A 13,675-nucleotide genomic window follows, 5' to 3' on the forward strand; every position below is an offset into this window, starting at 1 on the left:
CCAGCAATGTGGTAGACTAGATACTCTGAACAGCTTCCCCACTGACAAAGAAGACTGTGTCCTGACGTACAAGATAGCAGGGAATCTTCAGAGGTCAATACACAAGTGAAAGCAGGAATTTCCATTTCACTTAGTGTAAAAGTCAGTCAACCCACCAGTCCGAGGGATCCTTTTTAAGTGTAAGTCAAATCATGTCTCTTTTCTACCTGAAACTCTGCTTGGGCCCCTGTCTCACTCTGAATTAAAGCCAGAGCCCTTCCAGGATCTCCCGAGGCCCTTTGAGACCTGACCCTGTTACCTCTCACACCACCTCCCTCACCCACGTCCCCTTGCTCATCCTGCTCTAATCACTCCAGCTCCTTGCAGCTCCCTGAACTCACCAGGCATATTCCTGCCTCAGCACCTTTGCACCAGCTTTCCCCTCTGACCGGATCACTTCTCTTCTAGGTACAACCCTGGTTCTCTCCTCACCTCCTTTAGGTCTTTGCTGACAAGTCATCTCCTTACACCCTGACACCTTATACCTTATTTAATGTTATACCTGTACCCCTCACCTAATCTGTTTTTAAATTACATTATAACATAGTATATAATTTACCTCTTTGTTTTCCTCCCTCCTGCTAGACTATAAACCCTCCGAGGACAAGGATCTTTGTCTATTTTGTTCACTAGTGTGTCCCAAGCATGTACAATAGTGACTGTTCCAATATGTTAAGTGAATTAATCCAGAGAGAAAACCTAACTCTGAAACTGGCCTTCTCTCTGGGGGTGTATGTGGAATCCTTTTAGCACTCATCTTCAGTTTTGATAGCTATGAGTGTTCCTAGGGACTAGCCAAGATAGAGAATCTGATAAGATCCCTCATATAAAGCTGGGAACCCTAAAAAAGTACATCATCATTAGTATAAGAGAATACTAGGAAAAGCCCCCACAGAGGAGAACAAAGAAAATGTGTCTATTTTGATCTTGTTAGTGGTTGGAAGAAAGCAAAAAATTGAGAATTTGAAGGCACAGCCAGTCTTTTCTTGGGTTTGTTGCCCAAATTCGTATTAACTGTGTGATCTAGAAGCCAGAAGCCTAGAATTTATCTTGCAGAAGCAAACACAAACTCTCTCTTGAGGAATCTTCAAGTTAGGCTTTTAATAATTTTCACAGATAAAGTTTCAAGCACATGAGCTCACAATAAAAAAATCACAAAACACAAAGAAACAAGTCACCATGAGGGGGAGCCAGCGTAAGCCAATAGAGAGCAGATGTAAACCTGCAATTACTTCCTGTACTGGAATTATCAGATGCTAAAAATTGAAGAAAGTAGGGAAAACCACTAGACTATTCAGATATGGCCTAAATCAAATCCCTTACATTTATACAGTGGAAGTGACAAATAGATTCAAGGGATTAGATCTGACAGAGTTCCAGAAGAATTATGGACGTAGGTTTGTGACATTGTACAGGAGGCAGTGATTAAGACCATCCCCAAGAGAAAGAAATGCAAAAAGGCAAAATGTTTGTCTGAGGAGGCCTTACAAATAGCTGTGAAAAGAAGGGAAGGGAAAGGCAAAGGAGAAAAGGAAAGATATACCCATATGAATGCAGAGTTCCAAAGAATAGCAAGGAGAGGTAAGAAAGCCTTCCTCAGTGATCAATGCAAAGAAATAGAGGAAAACAATAGAATGGGAATGACTAGAGATCTCTTCAAGGAAATTAGAGTTACCAAGGGAACATTTCATGCAAAGACAGCAACAATAAAGGACAGAAATGGTATGGACCTAACAGAAGCAGAAGATATTAAGAAGAGGTGGCAAGAATACACAGAAGAACTATACAAAAAAGATCTTCATGACCCAGATAATCATGATGGTGTGATCACTTACCTAGAGCCAGACATCCTGGAATGTGAAGTCAAGTGGGCCTTAGGAAGCATCACTACGAACAAAGCTAGTGGAGGTGATGGAATTCTAGTTGAGCTATTTCAAATCCTAAAAGATGATGTTGTGAATGTGCTGCACTCAATATGCCAGCAAATTTGGAAAACTCAGCAGTGGCCACAGGACTGGAAAAGGTCAGTTTTCATTCCAATCCCAAAGAAAGGCAATGCCAAAGAATGCTCAAACTACTGCACAATTGCACTCATCTCATACACTAGCAAAGTAATGCTCAAAATTCTCCACCCAGGCTTCAACAGTACATGAACTGTGAACTTCAGATATTCAAGCTGTAGTTAGAAAAGGCAGAGGAACCAGTGATCAAATTGCCAACATCCGTTGGATCATTGAAAAAGCAAGAGAGTTCCAGAAAAACATCTACTTCTGCTTTATTGACTATGCCAAAGCCTTTGACTGTGTGGATCACAATAAACTGTGGAAAATTCTTCAAGAGATGGGAATACCAGATCACCTGACCTGCCTCCTGAGAAATCTGTATGCAGGTCAGGAAGCAACAGTTAGAACTGGACATGGAACAACAGACTGGTTTCAAGTAGGGAATGGAGTACGTCAAGGCTATATATTGTCACCCTGCTTATTTAACTTATATGCAGAGTACATCATGAGAAATGCTGGACTGGTAAAGCAGAAGCTAGAATCAAGATTGCCGGGAGAAATATCGATAACCTTAGATATGCAGATGACACCACCCTTATGGCAGAAAGCAAAGAAGAACCTCTTGATGAAAGTGAAAGAAGAGAGTGAAAAAGTTGGCTTAAAGCTCAACATTCAGAAAACTAAGATCATGGCATCTGGTCCCATCACTTCATAGCAATTAGATGGGGAAACAATGGGAACAGTGACAGACTTTATTTTGGGGGGCTCCAAAATCACTGCAGATGGTGAGCACAGCCATGAAATTAAAAGACACTTGCTCCTTGGAAGAAAAGTTATGACCAACCTAGGCAGCATATTAAAAAGCAGAGACATTGCTTTGCCAACAAAGGTCCATCTAGTCAATGCTATGGTTTTTCCAGTAGTCATGTATGGATGTGAGAGTTGGACTATAAAGAAAACTGAGCACCGAAGAATTGATGCTTTTGAACTATGGTGTTGCAGAAGACTCTTGAGAGTCTCTTGGACAGCATGGAGATCCAACCAGTCCATCCTAAAGAAAATCAACCCTGAATATTCATTGGAAGGACTGATGCTGAAGCTGAATCTCCAATACTTTGGCCACCTGGTGAGAAGAACTGACTCATTTGAAAAGACCCTGATGCTGGGAAAGATTGAAGGTGGGAGGAGAAGGGGAAGACAGAGGATGAGATGGTTGGATGGCATCACTGACTCGATGGACATGAGTTTGAGTAAGCTGCTGGAGCTGGTGATGGACAGGAAGCCTGGCATGCTGCAGTCCATGGGGTTGCAAGGAGTCGGACATGACTGAGCAACTGAGCTGAACTGAAAAATAAAACAAAAATATTTACCATGTTTAAAGAAATAAGAAATTGAAAATAGATAAATTGAAAATTACTTCTGCTTACCAAAAAGTAAGCATATATAAAAACATGATCTAACAGATTTTTAAAAGGACTAAATAGAATTTCTAGAAATTAAATATATGAACATTGAAATTATACACAGGGTAAGCAAGATATTGGGGCTTCCCAGGTGGCTCAGTGGTAAAGAATCCACCTGCCAATTCAAGAGATGTGGGTTTGATCCCTGGGTCAGGAAGATCCCCCGGAGAGGAAAATGCAACCTACTCCAGTATTCTTGCCTGGGACATTCCATGGACAGAAGAGCCTGGTGGACTATAGTCCATGCAAAAGAGCCAGACACGACTTAACAACTAAACAACAACAAAGTAAGATGTTAAAGACAGTTGAAGAGAGATGATATGGGAAAATAAAGAAGGAATGGGAATAGAGCTGAAGGAACTTTGCAAATGTAGAAAAGGAGAAAGGCAAAGAAAGTGGTAGATAGAGTGAGAGGGCATAATGTCTAATCATAGTTTCAGAAAAAGAGATTGTATCAGGATACAGAAACAAGACAGGTAGTTTGAACAGGGAAAATTCAGTATAAAGAATTGCTAACTTTAAAGATGCCTGATTATTGAAAAGGATAAAAGCACTTACTACATCTGGTAAGGGAGAGTGAAAAATGAAGCACCTTAGAGGAGGGCTCCTCCCTGCAAGTCTGAGATTGAAACCTTTGAGGAAAAGCTATGATATGCAGCCTTCCAGTGGCAAGGAAACTTTCAGAGGGTTGCCACCACAAATGAATTGCAGAAATAGTCTGCTGTGGAGTGGAGAGAAGCTTGTGGGACTGTGCAGGCCAAAGCTGAACTGAGGGCCACCGAGGTGAACGCAACCGCACCCTCATGCCCTGAACGAAAGGTGGCTACATGGAAAACAGCAGGCTAAAAGGGAGAGACTCCCTTCTTCCTGATCTGCCCTTGCAGTGTTTTTCCAGCAACTTATATTGACGAAGCCTAACAGAGCTATCTGGGCTTCCCTGGTTGCTCGGTGATGAAGAACCTGCCTGCCAATTCAGGAGACGTGGGTTTGATCCCTGGGTCAGGAAGATTCCCTGGAGAAGGAAATGGCAACCCATTCCAGTATTCTTGCCTGAGAAATTCCATGGACAGAGTGGCCTGGTGAATTACAGTCCATGGGGTTGCAAAAGAGTCAGACATGACTTAGCAATATCAACAACATAAAGCTGGCTAGTAAGGAAGAAATGTCTCACTCTAGCATACAAAGCAGGACGAAGAAGGGTAGATTTGGAACTGAGGCAAAATAAATAAAATTAAAAATGAATAGCTGGCAGAGAGTTAATGAGAGGAACATTTATTCTCAGATTCAGGAAATCCAACAAATTCCAAGTATGTTGCCTAAAAATAAATCCATACCTCAACAACATATTAGTGAAACTGAATACCAAAGACAGAAGAAGATCATAAAACTAGTGAGAGAAATGAGACAGATAAAAGAATACCTGTAGAAGAATATTAATTAGACTTATAGCTTATTTTCCCCCCATAACAATGGAAGGCAGAAGATAGTGAAATAGTAGCTTTGATCTATCAACCTACACTGGATAGCAATAGAATTTAATTTGGGAGGTAGAGTGACCAAGTTCGTATTCTAAGGTTTTGAATTTCTTGTGTGTGTGTGCTGAGTCGCTTTAGTTATGTCCGACTCTGTGCGACGCTATGGACTGTAGCCCGCCAGGCTCCTCTGTCCATGGGGTTCTTCAGGCAGGAATACTGGAGTGGGTTGCCGTGCCGTCCTCCAAAGGATCTTCCTAACCCAGGGATCGAACCCACATCTCTTAAGTCTCCTGCCTTGGCAGGCGTGTTCTTTACCACTAGCACCACCTGAGAAGCCCTTCAGTTGCTTGAGCAGAAGGTAAAGATGTTGACTGATTTTAGACTACCTTAGGTATACATATTACAAAGTAAATATCTGGAATAACCACTAAAATAGTAGAAGTTTATTAAAACAGTTTGGTTTGGAGAGTGGCATAAAAACATAGGCCAGCAAATTTTAGAGCACACACAAAAAAACCCACCTATATCTGGAAACTTAATTTTGACAAGGCTTGCAAAGCACATCATTGGGAATTACTTAATGTATGATGCTAGGTCATCTGGTTGTCCGTATGCAAAAAATGAAATTGGATCCCTATCTCTGCGGCTTTTAATTAGTAGTAGCTTATTTGTTTCTTAAATTGGAGGAAATTCTCTTTTTGGCTTTACTAAGTTTTTCCACCTAGGAGAAAGTAGAGTCCTTGTATTTATCTCTCCTTTCAAGGTTTATTATTTTCATGGGTTAAGTATTATTGTGCCAAGTACATCCCTGAGTTTAGTAACTTAATGCTTTCATTACTGTGTGAGTGGAGATGGTCCCCCATGTGTTTAAGCTGAGACATCGGCTTACATGTAAAAACTCACTAATCTCTAGTAACTACTCCTCTCCCCTCTGAATTTTCTAGGTGGGCAAGCTTTGTCTGCAGCATAATATTTTATTTCTTTATTTTTCTATAGTATACCTTTTTGTTTCTTTTTCTTCCAGATAATAGCTATTATCAGCATTTCTCATGCTATGTAACATAGAAATGACAGAAAGGTTCAGACTTGGAGTCAGAAGACATGGGTCTGGTTCTTGGCTCTGCCATCTAGTAGCTGAGTAACATTAGGCAAGTTACTTAACCTCTCTGGGCCCTGTTTCTATAGTTTCTTCATCTGGAAAATGAGGGGGCTTAATTTTAATAACTAAGGTTGCTTCTAGTTCTGAAATGAAGCCATTTTAGTATATCTCCATTAAGTTAGAGTTGGCTCCTTATTTTAAATAGTTTCTCTTTATTGTGGAGTTTAATTTTGTCTGTAGTTTCAATCAAGAAGGGGTGCTATAGGCTATTGAATGCCATGTTGACATATATTGGGAAAATTAAATTTGAATTGTAGATCTATATTTTCCATGTTACGATGAAGCCAGTGATCACCTTGTTCATTGTCCCTGCCTTCCATTTAAATCATCTGACCATTGAAAGTGATTTTTTGAATAAGAGTATGAATTTGATTAGCTAGGGTTTCATTTTGGATTTTTGCCTGTATGTTCACAAGTGAGATTTTGATCATAGGCTTTTGTTATGTTTCTTCTTTTTCCTTTTTGTGTGCTGCCCTTGTTCATCCTGTTTTTTTTTTTTTTTCTTTTAAAATATTTTTGTACACTTTATGCAGTATAGGAGCTAACTTATGTATGCTTTAAAAGTTGGGGAATTATTTAGGGATTCCATCAGAGCCATGTGCCACTTAAGTTTCATGTGTTTCTTCTGTGGATCTGCTCTCGTATCGGGTCTTTTTGAGGAAAGCTGCCATCCAGGTGCAGCTAGGAGGGCCCTTGTCTGGGACCACCAGGGCTGTGCCACTCATTCCCGGAGCAGGTCACTTCTGAGTTTTCTCATCTGTAAAATGGGAATTGCAACTGCCTCCCAGATGAAGTGTGAAGTAGTGGTGGGTGTGCTTTTAAAGTAGGACCCTCTGGCTGCTCTCTCAGAGGGGGACCCTAGTAGCTGATTGGGTTTCTTGTATTTTTACAGGTGCTTGTCCATTTCCGCTCAGTTTTCCGACTCAAAAACAGAACTGAGAGTTAAAAGCCTGTCCCCGCATGCTTTTCGAACATTTATTTTGCTGATTCATTTTTTGTTTCCTTTTTTGAAAAAATGGTTGTAAATGGTAATTGCCTTATTTCCTGTGAAACTTTAAAATCTTTCCTTTCTACCCATTTTAAATTTATACCACTAATAAGTGAGAGAAATCTGATTATAACTCAAGGGTGCCTTTTTTTTTTTTTTCATTTTATTGTGGAAGAAGCTTTGAAACCTATTTTCTTAAGGATTTCTTAAGGATCCTCATGGATACATTTATGTAGCTTTTCCCCTCACACGTCTTTAAAAGTCAGCTTATTGTTTTTTAACAATTGGAACTAAGGGAAATAATTCAGAGCAACTGAGATGAATTTTACTCATTAATAAGAAGCTTGTGAACAAGAGTGTTAAGTTGTATGAACAAGGATGTATTGATTTGTCTCCTTCCTCTAGCACGTGAGGGTCCTGAGCACAGGGACTGTTTTTTGTGTGTTCACTGTTGCATCCCAGGCTCTTAGATCAGAGCCTGGCACATAGTAGGTGCTTAATAAGTATCTGTTGAATGAATGAATGAATATAGGATAGTTCTCACGTTTGAGTTTAGTAACATGTGCGTGTCTTTATTAATGAAACCAATGGCTTATGCAGTAACTCCTTGTCACACACGAGTATTATTTCTGCTCATGGCATCTGTGGCTCTTCCTGCTCCTGGCTGAGGTACCGAAACACCTTTCCTCCTCCTTCTGTTGGTCTCCCCTTCTTGACTCCTCCTAGGCTCTTGGATAGCTTCTATTTGTACCTTCTTTTTCTTTTTTTTTCTTTCCCATCACTCATGTATTCCCTGTTCATTTATTTATTCATTCATTCACTTAAGTTGTCTTCACAAAAGCACCTACTGTATGCCAGACTGCTAGGCTTGGAGGAGATGGGGGTAAACAAGACTCTCATGATCTCTGGACTCAACCGAATTTATGGTCTGATGGGAAGACGGGCCTGAGGAGATACACTTCTTAAATATCTAATTATAAATGATAGGAGATGCTATGAAGGCAAAGCTTGCAGAGCCTTAGTAAAGGCTTCCAGGAGGAAACTGAGATCTAAAGGAAAATTAGGAGTTGGTAGGTTTAGGACCTCCGGGAATAGCATGGGGATGGCTTGGGGAGCCAGGGGCGAGGGGAGGGAGGGGACAGAAGCGGGGTTTACCCGGGGAGTCACAGCTCCACAGCTCCAGTCACAGCCTGCAGCATCCCTACACTGTGACAAATGGCCCTGATATCTTGGTTGTCCTCAGATGGTCTGTGCTACACATTTTTCTGGATTTGGAAGTCACTTAAGAAAAAAGTAAAAATGTCATGTCATTGTTAGTTGTGTCTTTGGGTGAGTCACTTAACCTCTTAGAACCTCAGTTTCTCTGAAATGGGAGTAATTCTGTTGACTCTGTGAGGCCCTCTGTGACCTCTGCCAGGTCACCCTGTGACCGTCTGTGGGAGGCCGGTCCTCGTCACCATACTGAGTCTGCGGGAGCCTGAGGGAGGGCCTAACTCACTGGTGTCCTTCAGGCTCCTGTTACTGGGCCAGGCCTGGAAGCAGGGGATCATGGCGGCCTGCACAGAAGGAGCCGCAGGGCTGGGCCCAGAGGACAGTCTCGATTTGAGGGAGGGGAAAGGGCTGCAGAGGTGGGGAAACACCCAGGGTCTGCAAAGTGGCAGATACTCCAGTGAAGACTGAAGCCAGAAGCTGACGGCAACACCAACAATTAACAAAGATGGTGCTAACTTACTAGGCTCTCACCGTGTGGTCTACACATGTCTGGTCTACATACTCTTCCTATACTCATGTATCCTTTCACTGACCCTGGCAGGTAGGTAACTGCTATTATTCCCATTTTACAAATAAGCAAACTGATGGATTATATATCTTGCCCAAGGTCACACAGCTAGCAAGTGTTGGAGCCTGCATTTAAGACCAGGCACTGTGGCTTCTGAGTGTAGGAGGCAATGAATACAGAGAAGTGGGAGGGCCTTAAATGCAGGCTAGGAGGCCCAGCTGGTCTTGATCCTGTGTGCTCTGGGAGCCGTGCAGGCTTTGGAGGGAGGGAGCGCTCAGACTGTGCATGTTTGCCCGGGAAAGCTGACTGTCCCTCTCTCCTGCAGAAACCATCCACGGACCAGCCCCTGTACTGCAGCAGCCTGTGGGGCCCGGCGGCCAATGGATGTGACTGCATAGCTGAGGGCCTGTGGCTGCCGCAACTACACGTAGGGGACTGGCTGGTCTTTGAGAACATGGGCGCCTACACTGTGGGCATGGGTTCCCTCCTTAGGGGTGCCCAGACCTGCCGCATCACCTATGCCATGTCCCGGGTGGCCTGGTAAGGGGGCCCTGCTGGGAAATGGAATGGGGATTAGAGAAGGGGGCGGGCTGGACAGAAGCCACATGGGGAGCCCCAGGTTTGGGGCCCTGCCCCTGTGTAATCCAATGGGACAAGTAATCCTTGGCTACTGATTTCAAGTGAGGCCTGTGCTAGGCACCAGGCTGTTTTTCCTGGGGCCGAGTTTCCCTTGGGGAGCTCAGAGCCCTGGAGGGACACAGAAGCAGACAGGTGGGCCCGAGAATACAGTGCTCCGGGGAGGACCTGGGTTTTGGAAGCTTAGATCCCCACCCTCACCTCCCTGAGGCCCAGATCGACCTTCCTGAGGAAAGAAGGATGAACTCAAAGCCTGGTGGGAGTTAAGTGGCTGGAAGGGCAGGAAGGGGGTTCTGTTCCAAGGTCCCCCATGGAAGAAGGACCTTCCGCTGGGGGGACATGGTCCGATTTGGATTTTAGAAGGAATTGGGGGCGAACATGCCTTCAAGAAACATGAGGTTGGTCGGGGCTGGAGAGGGAGCAGGGCTGGACATGGGAAGGGCCATGAAGGCTAGCTAAGAGCTTCCAGAAGCAGCCAACGGGGACTGACTGGAAGCCTGGGGGTGACAGGGTCTGATTTGGATTTTAGAAAGATCACTCTAGCTACTGGGTGGATGAAGGGAATACAAGGGCAGGTGTAGAAAGAGCTGACCAGTCGGGTGGCTACTCACGGAGCATGCCCACGACAGACCAGCACTGGGATCCAGTGAGACAAGACTGAAAGAAAGTCCTGGGCCTTTCTGTCAGGCTCTACACTAGGCATCATATGATGATTTTCTTTTACTCAGACATAAAACACTATGGAATCAGTGCTGATACAAACAGAGGTCACTTGCTTGAGGTCACACAGCTGCTCAGCAGTGGAGATCCCCCCCCTTATGGGGCTGGGGAGACGGCTGCAGAGAGCAGGAGCCATTGGGAGGGGCTTTTATGCCGGGTCCTGGGGGATGAGTGAAGCCTGTGCCCCCAGGGACATGCTGGGGGCTTGAGCTCCCCCCACCCCAGGAGCAATGGTCCCAAATGGCAGGCCTGACTGGGCATGGAATCAGTCACCTGTAGTCCATCCAGTCAGTAAACCTGCCACTCCTACTCTCTGCACGGGATAGGCTGATGCTGCCATTTTGAAATCACGGGTGTTTTGACAAGGCCAAAAAAAAAAAAAAACCCCACAAAACACCAAATGTAAGAAAACAATAATCAAAACAGGCTTCCTTATTTATCCTGGCTCCATCGTCAGCAAACACAGGTGGATGAAGTTGCACGGAGTCAGGTGCACACGTTACTAGGAACATAAAATTCTGATGTATTGAAATGGCCACATCAAAAAATTCCCCATATCAAAGGGGCCTCATGGGCATGTCCTTCTTTAGAATATGGCTCTGTGCTGGCTCCTGGAGAGTAAAACAGCATCTGAGAACATGGTAAGCCAGGGGTTGGACCTGCACACACACACACACACACACACACAGATACACACACACAAACCAGCAGAGTACAGAGGTCACAAAGGAGGGAGGGTCGGCCAGTGAGCTGGGGCGGAGGCACTGCCTGATGGGTGAGGGGGGAGTTGGCCAGGCACCGGAGGGCCAGGCAAGCTGACCGGAGGGTGGCCTGGGCTGAGAGGGGCAGGGGCTTCAGAGTCCAGTTCATCCAGAATTTTAAGTGGTTTTGTCCAGCTGCAGTGGCATGAGGGGAAGATTTGGTCAAGAAGGACCTTGGAGGCCTAGGTTGGCCTTGATCTTGAAGGCAGTGGGGAGCCAGTAAGGGATTCTAAGAAACTTATCTTTCAAAACCCATTTAGATAAGGAAACAGAGGTTCAGACAGAGGGCACTTGGCCTAGAGTACCTCCCACCTGGAAGGGAATGGCCTGACTGGACTGACTACTGATTTGCTGCTGAACTGTACACATCAGCAAAGGGGGAGGTGGGGGACTGGAATAGGCTGGAAGTATGAAAGGAGGGGAGGGAAGATGTAGATGGAAGAGGGAGGGTCCTGGGAAGCAGATCCTGGCAGAAGTAAGCAACAGGCTGTCATGCTGCCCCAACCCTGGCCTCTTGATACTGAACCCAGTGCTCTTTCCCTGTCCTCCATCCAGCGTCCACCCCTCCCCACCAAGTGTGCGTTTACTTGCTCTCAGGGGCACTAGCCAATGAGTAATTCAGGTACATCCCCTGCCCCGCTGTAGCTGGAGGATTGTCAGGGAAGCAGATATTGAACGCTCATTGTTATCAAGGAGTACACTGCGTTGTGGGACTCAACTAAGGGTTGATGATGCAGGCAGAGACTGGATGTACACAGGATGTGCCTCGGATGGGATACGAGCCCAAAGACGGCTGCACCGTTGTGCATGGTGGGAGAGGCTGGCAGGGGCCAGATCCTGTGTGGTCTGAGAGTGGAGGGGAACTGCTGGCAACTCAGAAGGGATTTGCTTTTTGGAAAGATGAACCTGGGTCGGACTTGTCTGAAAGACTGTGCTTTCCTGGCTAGAGATGGTGGTGTCAGTGGGAATGGAGAGAAGTGGGTGCCTTTGGGGATGCTCAGGAATGGAGCTCAGCTGGGTGTGGGAACAAGATCCCCAACTTGTGGCCAGAACAGGAGCTGTTTATTAATGTGAGGATGTAGGAGAAATGGTTTGTAGGATTTCTGAGGGAAGGACAGATTTTTATTTTTTAAGTACTAAGCCTGGGATATGAAGAATGTGGGCTTTGAAGTGAGTGTTGGGTTGAGTCCTAGTTCTACCTCCTTCTGGAGATGTGACCTTGGGCAGGTAACTTCTAAGTTGGTTTGGTTGGAGTAAAATGGGGACGATAAAGTCATCCTTACAGGGTTTTGGGAGGATACAGTTAGACTGTAAGTGAAGTGCCTGGCACAATAATGGGCACATCAGTGAATGTGGGTTCCTTTCCCTTGTGGGTTAGGCTCCGGGGAGAAGACAGCAGTGGGGCAAGAGAGGGCCCCAGTGCAGGAGCCATTGGTAGTTCTTGGCCTATTGGCTCCATGCAAGCTGCCTCAAGAGACCCCCTTTCCCTTGCAGGGAAGCCCTGCAAGGGCAGCTGCTGCCTGCAGAACAGGACGAGGACGCCGAGGGCATGTGCAAGCCTCTGTCCTGTGGCTGGGAGATCACGGACACCTTGTGCATGGGCCCCGTCTTCACCCCGGCGAGCATCATGTGAGCAGGCCCCGTTCCCCCCCGGAGAACCCCAGCGGGGCCCCAGAGATGCCTCTGGGAGAGGTGGGGAAAGTGGCAGCAGAGGCACCCTCTGGCCAGGACTCTGGTGCTCGCTCTGCCACCCCCCACACTCCACCTGTAGTGTTTCTGCCCTGTAAATAGGACCAGTCTTACACTCGCTGTAGTTCAAGTATGCAACATAAATCCTGTCCCTTCCAGCTGTGTCTGCCTCCTCTGCAGCGCAAGGGGCCTGGTCAGCCAGGTGTGGGGGTGTTCTTGGGGGTCTCCCTTGGTCTCCTTCTCACCTTTGTAAATATGAAGCAAATAAAATATTTAGGTTTTTTAATACTCCAGTGCAATCGGCAGTTCAGTTCACAAAGCAGCCTGGGTTAGGCCAGGGCTGAGACGTCCCCATCCTACACTGATAACCTCATGCTGCACTGTGGGCCTCCCCTACTGGCGCCCAGCTTCTCTGATTCACCTCTCTTGTCTCCCCAAGTTCCACGCTGGCATCACGAGGAAGGCAGAGCGGTCAGGGGTTGGGGTGGGGGTCAGGGTTGCCTCCCTGTAGCACTGGAGCTGCAGCTCATGGCTGAGGAGGTGTCTCTGGGTGTCCCCAATACCTAGCTTAAGTCCTGGCCTAAAGTGGGGGCAATCGAATATTTGACACAGATTTTGGGAGTTCCTACCAAAGATGAAGAGCGAAGAGGTGGGTACTTGGGAGGTTCTAAGGAGATCCTCTACCCATCCTCTCCTTGCAGGTCAGCAAGGCAATCAGGGCAATACAAATACATGGCTGGTTTTGCTTATTCAGGCAGTGACTGTTAGCACGTGGTTGGCCATAGACTACTGCCACATCTGGTGTCAAGGGCCCTGAGGCCCGCGTCTCCTCAGCTTGGCAGTTCTCATCAGGACTTTACATTGTTAGGGTCATAAAGCTATGCACGTGGGGTGTGTGAGCTGCTTAGCAAAGGAGTTCAGCTTTTAGAGTTCCCCCAGCTCTTAATGGGTGATCCTAGAGA

The 13,675-nt window shown here is 45.8% G+C and overlaps 1 protein-coding gene across 4 annotated transcripts in view; it reads left to right on the top strand.

Annotated features, from left to right (window-relative positions):
* Window positions 1–13,003, top strand: part of AZIN2 (antizyme inhibitor 2) — a 37,171-nt gene extending 24,168 nt beyond the window's left edge. For all 4 annotated transcript variants that reach the window (XM_043445191.1, XM_043445192.1, XM_043445193.1 and 1 more), the window contains 2 exons: window positions 9,233–9,447; window positions 12,519–13,003. In XM_043445191.1, the coding sequence (XP_043301126.1) occupies window positions 9,233–9,447; window positions 12,519–12,657 (354 nt within the window). In that variant the 3' untranslated portion in view covers window positions 12,658–13,003. The remainder of the gene's footprint in view (window positions 1–9,232; window positions 9,448–12,518) is intronic.
* Window positions 13,004–13,675: the final 672 nt, after the last annotated feature.

This window comes from Cervus canadensis, chromosome 24, assembly GCF_019320065.1.
Source record: "Cervus canadensis isolate Bull #8, Minnesota chromosome 24, ASM1932006v1, whole genome shotgun sequence".
NCBI lineage: Eukaryota > Metazoa > Chordata > Mammalia > Artiodactyla > Cervidae > Cervus > Cervus canadensis.